Genomic DNA, 10,346 nt, shown 5'->3' on the forward strand with positions numbered 1-10,346 from the left:
GGTAAAATAATCGATATAACGCCTAGAAATCAGATCATGCTAACGGTGGCATATAAATCCTTTTCAAATTTTATATAGTTCACTCTCACACTTACGTTATATAACTATTACCCACGTTTTTGTATCTATGTTCTCGCCCTCTTGCGGGAGTACTTTCTCTGAGATCCGGGATCGAAGAACCACAGCTTCCTGTATTAGACAACTTGTGTTACCAACTCTACTCCTTGGTGACGGTTTCAGAAACGACCAGTACGGTCGTGTAGACTAATATTTACTGTCTTACTATCAAGTTTTGCACATTTAGAAGTCTTGACAGTCGACTTTCGCAACCGCACAACAGCAATTATAATAAATAACTTATAAACCCTATGTTTATCTAAAGCCACAGTTGTATTTACTCATCATTCTTCTACCACGTTGAACTGTCAGGTTTACTGTCACTGTGAGACAAGTCCTCTTGTTCATACTATCTCACTGTTGTGGTAGTATAGACATCTGTGCATGCCACTATCTTAGTTCAAATTAATCAGTTTGCCAAACACCTTTTACCTTGAGCCATGATTCACTAAGGATTAAAGTGTTTCACAGGACCTAACTCACCCTCTAATACCTGCAAAAAGGATTCACCTACTGGAATTTTCTCACTAAACTGCTACTTTTTTAATTTAAAATTTTTAATTTTATGCAAAACTTTAATAAAAATGTGATGAAAATTATTAAAATGCACAACTAATTAAATTATTATAAAATTATAAATTATTAAAATGAATTATACAATATAACAACCACTTTGGTAGTTTAGACAAATGTTCATTAAATTTTTCTTTAGAATTAAAAAAAAAAGTTTCAATTCTATGGGACAGTGTTAGTAGGTGAGTTCTTCTTCCAGGTACCTAGGGAGGGTTTTGTCTACTGAAAGATAACTGCAACTTTACAATTTACCACTATCCCTAATATTTTAAGTGTATTTATAGACAAATCTAGAAGAAAATAACTTCAAATAATTATAGCTTTAAGACATTGAATAAATAAGAGAATGGAAATTAATTTATTTTTTTCTATTTTTAGGATGTTGTTGGTAACAGTGCTGGTTGGAGTTTTATGGTTCCAAACCCAAGAAGTACTAACTGATTTCCAATGCCCAGGAACCGCAGATTGCTCATGTTCGTCAGGTATGAGGGGCGAGTTTGAGCTATTGTGCCCCAAAACTTCAAATCAACCAACATTAATAGCTACCATACTTCCAAAGCAATACCTGCATCTGCAATGCACAGTCATGAAAGAATGGGAAGACTTGCGCCTTGTGGGCGGCCTGAAAATAGGACCAGTCAACTCTTTCACCATGAGGCTCTGCCCTCTGCCTGGCATCTCATTTAAGGAGCTCATGGCGACAGTTGGTATTCCTTCCACTAAGACCCTTCAGATCCAATCGCATAGTAACTTAAGCGACACTCTTACAAGCAGGCATCTAGAAGGCCTCCATGAGCTACATCAACTCAATCTAAATACCAATGCTCTAACCAAGTTACCAGAAGATCTTTTTAAGGATGTAGAAAACTTAATCTGGCTTGATCTTAAAAATAATAATGTTCAATTACCAAAGGGCATCTTCAGATATGTTCCCAAACTTGAAGTTTTAGAACTTGGAAGCAATAACATAAATTATCTAGAGCCAGGTATATTTAGGAATTTGACGAAACTAAGGTTGCTAAACCTTTGGGGAAACAGATTACAAAATTTGAGCAGGTCTGTATTTTCTGACATACCCAACTTGGAAAGCCTAGATCTGAATTCCAACGGCCTGACAACCCTTCCACCAGATGTTTTTGCAGATTTGATCAAACTGAAATATGTCAATTTATACGCAAATGATTTTCAAACATTACCTCAGAGTCTCTTTAGGAACACTCCACAACTAGAGAAAATACAAATTCATAATAATAGAAGAACCTTAAAAACTCTTCCACCTGGATTTCTGGCTAATCTGACCCAACTAAAAGAACTGAACCTGAAGGATAGCAACCTAAGCTCTCTTCCTGAAGACCTTCTCTGGGGATGCATATCTCTGGATAATCTCACACTTCAGAAGAATCTTCTCACACAACTTCCTGACAAGATCTTCAAAGATATTAAAGATGTTACCATGATTAACTTGTCCTATAACAGGCTGGTCTCTCTACCCGAATCTCTATTCTCTTCATTGCAAAAGCTCAAGATCCTGGATATGTCTCACAATAAGCTCACCAATATATCACAGTAAGTATCAAAGGAATTGATTGTTTTTATTATTATGGTGTGTTCTCAACTAATTCCTGTCTTTTCCAAGAGTTTTCCTGATTATCCCTAACTTATTCAAGTTTTTTTTTTAAATAATGGAGGATGAACAAGGGTTCTATAACCACCGACACTCAGGGCTTGAGAATCTGGACATTACTAGAGCTACAATATGACTATTTACAGAAGGTCTCGAGCCATTTCAACTTCCGAGGGGAATTTTAGTATGAGTGGAGCTTGGATAAGGATTTTTCTAAGGGATCTTTTTTTTTATGACTGTGATATAACCAGGTTACAGATGTCAGTCTCCTTCAACTGTCACTATCTTGTGCTAATACCATCCAGTCCTTGGCTCTTAGGATATTCATCCTATCTTTTTTTTTACAAAAAAAAAACATAAAATAATATGATTGAGGTATTTAATAAGATTTAGGGTTTTAAATAAAGCTTTTAACAAAATTTAGCTGAAAAAAATTTTAAAAAGTTCCTACAGATTTTCAGGGGCTATGCAGGTTTAATCTAACTTTCTACTGGCCAAAGAGGATTTCCAATGTCCATCATAAAACATCAATTAAATCAACATAAAAAAAAATTCCTACCAGGACAAAACTAATATTTGGAACTAATGGTGACTTTGAATTCCCGACTTATTCTTGAATTTAGACTGATCATACCAATTTTCCAACACATTCCTGAACTCTTGAGAAATTTCAGAATGGTAGACACCTTGATTATATTATTTACAAAGAAAAAAAATTAATAATTTATATTTATTTTTTTCAGAGGCTTGTTTTCTTCACTATATACGCTTGAGCAACTACAACTTGCACATAATGAACTTGTATTTATACACCCACAAGCTTTCGAAGCACTACAGGGATTGAAGACTATTAATTTATCCCATAATAAATTATCTATTATTCATAGAGACTTTGCCAATGAAGAGTTAGCAAGCCATTCTATCCTGCAAACATGTGTCAAACTTGAGATTGTTGACTTTTCTTACAATAATTTGTCAGTTATCTACTCAGACTGGCAGTTATCTATGGTCGAACTTAAAGTTCTTGACTTGAGTCACAACGATTTCACAAATCTAACTGTAAGTATCGAGTTGAATTTTAAATAATCAAATAATTTATAATCTATTATGGTAAAAATATTCTTAATTAACCACTATTTGGACGTAATAAAAAGACATAAATAATTTGAAACAAAAAAAACAAATAATTTGAATACGACCAAGTTAGAAATTAGAATTGATAATACAGATAACTTGACATAGAAATAATACAAGGTCAGATTACAAGGTTATTCCCCTTCTCTTCCACCAAAAGTAACTTATTTAAAAAATTCCCATTTTTAACTTACATGAGGGATACATAATACTAACAATCATTATTTGAGTAGTTTTAATGGTGGTTTAAGTCAATTTATGACAAAAAAATTAATTAATAATTACAATGAATGTTATGAGATTTTTATCTATAAACAGTTCCAAAAAAAAATATTATAATTTTGTCAATCTAAATTTACATAATTAATAATATTTCAAATAATATTACTTTCAAAAGTGGTTTAAGATAATATTTAGTTAAAAAACTATACTACATAATTTCAATGATAGATAGATCTATATTACCTTATATATTTCTAATACATTATGGCTATTTTAAAAAATTTTCTCATAATAAAAAAAAAACACTAAAAATGGCACATTTAATATAAAGTAATTTAAATGGCATTAACTGAAGAAATGACAAAATAAAACCTTAACATTTTGTCTTTTCAGATAGTAAATAAGAATTTCATTAAAAAAATTGATTTGATTCAATCAAAATTCAGTTTTGAATATTTCATTATGTATTATTTTCAAATTTTGTTGACTTTAAAAGTAGTGTCAGAAAGTTAAGGGCATCGAAAGTATAAATTTCTTTTAACTATTACTTTAAAAAGATAATAACATTATAATCTTAAATCATTCTAATATTTATATAACATAAATGAGCCTATTAATATATACTAATATATTTCAAAACATTTGAAGAACAAACCCTTAAATATCTCTGTATAATATAAAATGGACTTACATCAATTTCAAAGAAAATGGTTCATTTATAATTCAATAATACAAAATTTATTTTTATTCAATCAAATATATATATATTTTAAATAATCAAGTAATACAGCAAAATAAAAATCCTGAATGAAGAAAATATAACAGAATAAATAATGAGTGAAATTTTATACATAATATCTTAGTTCATTTTTTATTAATTTCCGATCACTAATACAACATTTTGCTTTCAGATTAGCGATCTACAGTTTTTATCACCCAATCTAAAGCTAGATTTAAGCAATAATAAGATCAATATGGTTGCTCTGAACGAAGCAGAAACACTGGCGATAGCTAAATTCGCCGGGATAACAAATCCTATTCCTATTAATAAGAGTGTAAAAGTTATATTAAAAGAAAACCCGTTAGTGTGTGATTGCAATGCATACCACTTGGTCAAGTATTTCAAAGAGCAACTCGAACCTGAAGTGAACCTTATGGTGTCAATAGATGGAACTAAGCTAACTTGCGCCAGCCCTGAAGAATTAAAGGGTATGCAGGTCAAGGATCTTGATCCTCGTCAACTCATCTGCCCGACGGAAAAACTAGTCGAAAAGAACGACTGCCCGAAGAATTGTTCATGTCAATATTGGCCAAGTAATACAGCCCTCCTGATCAACTGTTCATATAGAGGCTTGACAAATATACCTCCATCCCTTCCAACATCTATCCGATTGGGAGATTGGATGAGGGTCAATCATACAGAACTAGATCTGAGAGGGAATAAATTAACAATTCTGCCGAACAAGCTTGGCGATGGCTACTCAAGGGCTACCAAGATCTACCTATCATATAACAATTTGACAAGCATAAATTTGACAAGTTTCAGCAATGAACTCGAGGTAATTTAAAAAGTACAACCTTATTAATTTACTAAGAATATAATATAACCATTAAGTACCATATAATATAACCATTTTAATTTTCTACTTTTTTTATCTTCAGGAAATTAATCTATCTTCTTATTACAATTTCTTTATTCAATTATTTCTATTCCATGTACATGATAAAAAATGCAAAGGGCAACCTCACTCTGTGTAAAAACAATTTTTATAAAATCATGACAAAATTTTGAACAGGAAATACATAGTCAAGATAGCTGTACCAATGTATAAATAATTGAATAATGAAATTATAATAAGAAGGTAAATTAATTTCCCGAAGAGAAAAAAGCATAAAATAAAATTTTAATCATTATTTTAAAGTAACAAGATAGTTTATTAAAATCTTCATCGTTCTAAAAGGACCTTCCATATAACAACTTTTTTTTTTTCTTTCCAGATTATTGAATTGGATCACAATAATTTAACACGAATTGATGAGACTTCTTTACATATTTTGGAAAAATCAAAACATATCAAAAAAGTATCCTTACAGAATAATCCTTGGATTTGCGATTGTCAGACAAGAGTGTTCTTCAACTTTATTCAATCAAACTATAAGAAGGTAAAGTATTATATTTCAAGAAATTATCAAAAATATTTATAAAAACAGAACAAACATAATATTTTTAAGTTATATCTTTGAATATATGAACATTTTGAGGTGAAAACAGGCAATATCACATCTATTTTTGAACAATGAGTTATTGGTTCGTAAAAATAGATGAGACAAGCAATATATTCCTAGGAAATCACACTAGTAAAACAAAAATCTATAACTGATTAAATTACTTATAATGTTAAACTAAAGAGGCATGAATGAGGAGGGAAACAGGCTATGCCCACAATTAATCGACTCTCAAAAGTTAAGACTTAAAAATTAACAATAATAATTTTCACTCACAACCCACTCATTTAAGAACAAAAACTAAATTGTTTGGCTATCTAACTTCGAATTTGGTTTTCCTCGTTCTCAAGTTTTTTGGACACCTGTTTTTCCTTATAGTCTTCATTTATTATAAAATTATTGTAACCCTATCAATACCTAATAAGGTTTAACCTTTTTTTTTTTTTTTTTTTTGTAGATAACAAATCTAAGAAATCTTACATGCTCTAACGGTGTTCCCTTCAGCGACCTGACAGCAAATGAACTGTGCCCAACGATGACAGCAGCTATAGTTTCAATAAGTGTTTCATTAGCGTTTCTTTGTTTATTACTAGGAGGGACTATAGCTATTTATTACCGTTACCAAAAGGAGATAAAAGTCTGGTTGTATGCGAATAACCTTTGTCTGTGGTTTGTAACAGAAGAGGAACTAGATAAAGACAAGCTATACGATGCCTTTGTCAGCTACTCTCATCAAGACGAAAAGTTTGTAGTAGAGGATTTGGTACCAGGACTTGAAAATGGCCCGACAAAATTTAAACTTTGTCTCCATTACAGGGACTGGGTTGTAGGTGAATTTATACCAAATCAAATTGCTAGATCTGTAGAAGAATCCCGTAGGACAGTAGTTGTACTTTCTCCAAACTTTTTAGAAAGCGTATGGGGAAGAATGGAATTCAGAGCAGCACATCAACAAGCACTCAGTGAGGGAAGAGCGAGGGTAATCATCATACTCTATGGCGATATTGGGCCGACAGACAATCTCGACTCTGAGCTCAAGGCTTATCTCTCAATGAATACATATGTTAAATGGGGCGATCCATGGTTCTGGGAGAAACTTCGTTATGCGTTACCACACCCTCCAGAACTATCCAAAGGAATACCTCTAATTTCACGTTCCAATATCAGAAGGAATACAGGTGAAAAGCTTATGAATGGAACAGATCCCAATTCTACGCCTCCATCGGTAACAACACCACCAGCTGATGCACTTTTCATCGATCCACTCAAGACATTATCAAATTCTAAGCCAGTTTAAAAGAATATTATTTTTCCGGCTTGTATAAAAAATGAAAAAGAAGGAAAAATTTACAAAATGAAAGATTTTGTAAGAATATTTTTCCAAAATTTACGACGAGCAGAGAGCTTTAGTAGGTGTAAAGATGCTCGCGAGGATGTTTTTATTATTTTTATTTGTGTGTAAATAAAGGACATGAGAAGAGTTATGTAAAATGAAATGAAATTTGATTCATGAGACTCAAAAGCTTGTTTTAATTAATGTTGTGCTTATGAAGACAGAAACAATGTATTTTAAATGTAATAATAGATGTAAATAATTTTGTGGTAAAATGTAAGTGAATTTTACAACGGTTTAGTCCATTCAAATAAACCTATTGTACAAATTTTAAAAAAGATACTCATGATGGTCAGTTACTGTGATATGAATCTTAACTAATTCCAAAAAAAAAGTTAGAAAGACTACATATAGGTATTGTGTACCAATGGACAAGACTGATTAGAGTTTTTAGAGTGTATGTAAATAATAAATAAGCTCAAAACATTAGTTTTATTTTTTATTTTTTTTTTTTAAGTTTTTATGTGCCATGAACTGTTCTCAAAAAAATATGTGTAGTTTTGAATGTGTAGTATTCGATGTGTTTTAATAAATTTACTTTCAGAACAGAAAAAATATATATGATTTATAAGCCACTGACCTTTTCTAAATACGGCCTTCCAGGACCTCTATCACTATTATCACATATCAAGTCGACTTGAGCGCCACATGAATCTGAAAAAACATATATATGAATGAATCTCCAAGTATTTAAAGTATATTAATACATTTTTATTTTAGATTTAATTAGTTTAATTAAAGTAAGCTTGGACAAGAACAGTTTTATTTTTAAAAATACAATTAAAAACATTTTAAATTGCAGTATCAAACTCAATCAAAAAGTAAAATTTTTTATTTAGCAGGGATGTAGTTTTTTCCTTGGGAACAGTAAGAGAGTTAGTTAGTTTATACTTTATGGTCCAGACCAGGCTCCTGTATTAGATTTTCTATTTATATTGTGTAACATAGCAACTCCTTGCAGGATGCTAAGTAAAAATTTTGTTAGATACAGAATAAAATAAATAAAACAAAAAAGACAACTAAAATATACAAATAAAATTTAAAAAAGGAGTTTAAAAGCGTCCAAAACAAAAACAACACAAACTACAAGCAACTAACCTAACAAAAGGACAACAGACAAAATGGTGTAGAGCTCAGCTGGTCTGTTGTGTGACATCATTCTCCATTTAGCAAACCTATTAACAGACTCTCAACCATAGGGGTATTCATGATCTTTGGTTTAACATGTTAAAGCGTGTTAAATGGAAAAACTCATGTTAAATCGAAAAAAAAAGGCCTTCTTTTACCGTGGTAAAACGAAATAACATTTAACATGGCTGAGAGTCTGTTACTTGGTCTGTTAAATGGAGAATGACGTTACACGATAGACCAGTTGAGATCGCCGCCATTTTTGTTGTTGTGACAGCTCAGTTCTTTCGTGTGTTTGTGGTATTCATATCCCTGTTATTAAACCAGAATGGATAATTTTAATGATACATTTGAGAAAAAAAACAATGTAATTTCATTCTACTATCTGAAAATTTGTAAACGCTCGCCAGATAAAAATCTCACTATATGAACCATGTAATTATTCTTAGGGGACATATGTCCCAGAATAAAGTTATTTTTTCATTTCATTTCATAAGCTAAACTTTTACACAAATTCCACTTTTCACTCACTCTAGGCATGTTGTAATTAATTACTTAAATCAAAACTGAAGTAAACAATAACATGAGGGTCTGGAAGGAAGGTTATAAACATAAAGGCTTATACAACAAGTTGCTGAGAAAATCCGCTAGGGACTCTTATGCATTTAACATGACTTCAAATAGGGCTGCTCACAATCTTATAGTTATAACATTTAACATGGTAAAACAATTAACATTTAACACATCATGAATACCCCTCATGTTGTTGAATCTTATATCGTTTTAACATGCTAAAGTAAAAGAAGGAAATATTTTTCCATTCAATACAACTTTTTCCATTTAATACACTTATAACACAACATGTGTTAACATATTAGACTAAAGATCATGAATACCCCAAATATAATAATCTTTTGATGGACTAGATAATGGACAGTTTGTTTGGAACGTCGTCCAGGAGGTAGAAATAAAGAAAATAATTAGTATTAAGAGTTTCTTTCCTTAAAAATAAATGAAAATCAGTATCGCTACAACCCATGAAGAGTCAGAAGTACGGCTGACCAACTGCTGAGTAAGGATTAGGATTACGTCATAATCATGCTTGACCGCAGATTTTTCTCCAATTAAGGGTACCCACCTTATGAGGCTGGGTGGACCCCAGAGGGCTTCCGAAGCAACAAGATTCATACTACAGATGCAGAATAAATAATTATCTGCCAAGTCTTTCGAGTTAGTAGCACAGTACCTTACAACTGAGCTATCCCGATCCTATGGATAAAAGAGAATAAGAAAATTTTTAATAAAGATGACTGTTGGGATCAGTGATGCTATAAAAAATTAACATAAGTCTTCTACCATGTTTGAAATAAAAAAATAAATAAAAATGTTCTGATAAAAGTAAAAGAAAGAAAAATTCAAATTAATGTTTAATAAACAAGATAATAATTTTAATTTTGAAAAGAGAGATATTACAAAAGTACTGCTACAAAAACAAAAAACATGAAATGAACCTAAACTACAACTAAATCAAAAATAAAATAAATTATCTTTTTAAAAACAATTGGTACTAATGTTAAAACCTGATAAAATATAATTAATAAACAAATAGATAATATCCATTTACCAATAAATTGGTATTGAAAAACACAGTTATAATTAAGTTAATCAACTAATAAAAACTTTTGTTTATTTTCAAAGAAAAAATTATTTTTAGGTAGTTAATATAAGTTGTACACACAGATCAACTAATAAGTTATTGGTTGTTACTACGAACTGATATGTAATGAAACATTGATAGACACAACATCCTATCTTGACCACATTCCTGGATTTATTTCCTATGATAAGTTGGAGTATTAACTATCGATGTTAATTCATAACATTACCAACAATAATAATGGCGAACTAAACTATGTATGTTATTACAAT

General features: G+C 31.0%; 2 protein-coding genes across 2 annotated transcripts in view; one reads left to right on the top strand and one right to left on the bottom strand.

Annotated features, from left to right (window-relative positions):
• Tl (toll like receptor) overlaps window positions 1–7,846 on the top strand; it is a 38,326-nt gene extending 30,480 nt beyond the window's left edge. Inside the window, exons 2-6 of the mRNA XM_014432596.1 lie at window positions 1,069–2,256; window positions 3,058–3,373; window positions 4,582–5,229; window positions 5,669–5,833; window positions 6,354–7,846. Of these exons, the coding sequence (XP_014288082.1) occupies window positions 1,070–2,256; window positions 3,058–3,373; window positions 4,582–5,229; window positions 5,669–5,833; window positions 6,354–7,193 (3,156 nt within the window). The 5' untranslated portion in view covers window position 1,069 and the 3' untranslated portion in view covers window positions 7,194–7,846. The remainder of the gene's footprint in view (window positions 1–1,068; window positions 2,257–3,057; window positions 3,374–4,581; window positions 5,230–5,668; window positions 5,834–6,353) is intronic.
• Window positions 7,692–10,346, bottom strand: part of Lerp (lysosomal enzyme receptor protein) — a gene marked incomplete at its 5' end in the record, with an annotated part of 32,076 nt that continues 29,421 nt past the window's right edge. The window contains 1 exon segment of the mRNA XM_014432597.3: window positions 7,692–7,943. Within this exon segment, the coding sequence (XP_014288083.3) occupies window positions 7,855–7,943 (89 nt within the window).

The sequence above is a fragment of the Halyomorpha halys genome, unplaced genomic scaffold, assembly GCF_000696795.3.
Source record: "Halyomorpha halys isolate HHAL.00 unplaced genomic scaffold, Hhal_1.1 Scaffold1086.1, whole genome shotgun sequence".
Taxonomy (NCBI): domain Eukaryota; kingdom Metazoa; phylum Arthropoda; class Insecta; order Hemiptera; family Pentatomidae; genus Halyomorpha; species Halyomorpha halys.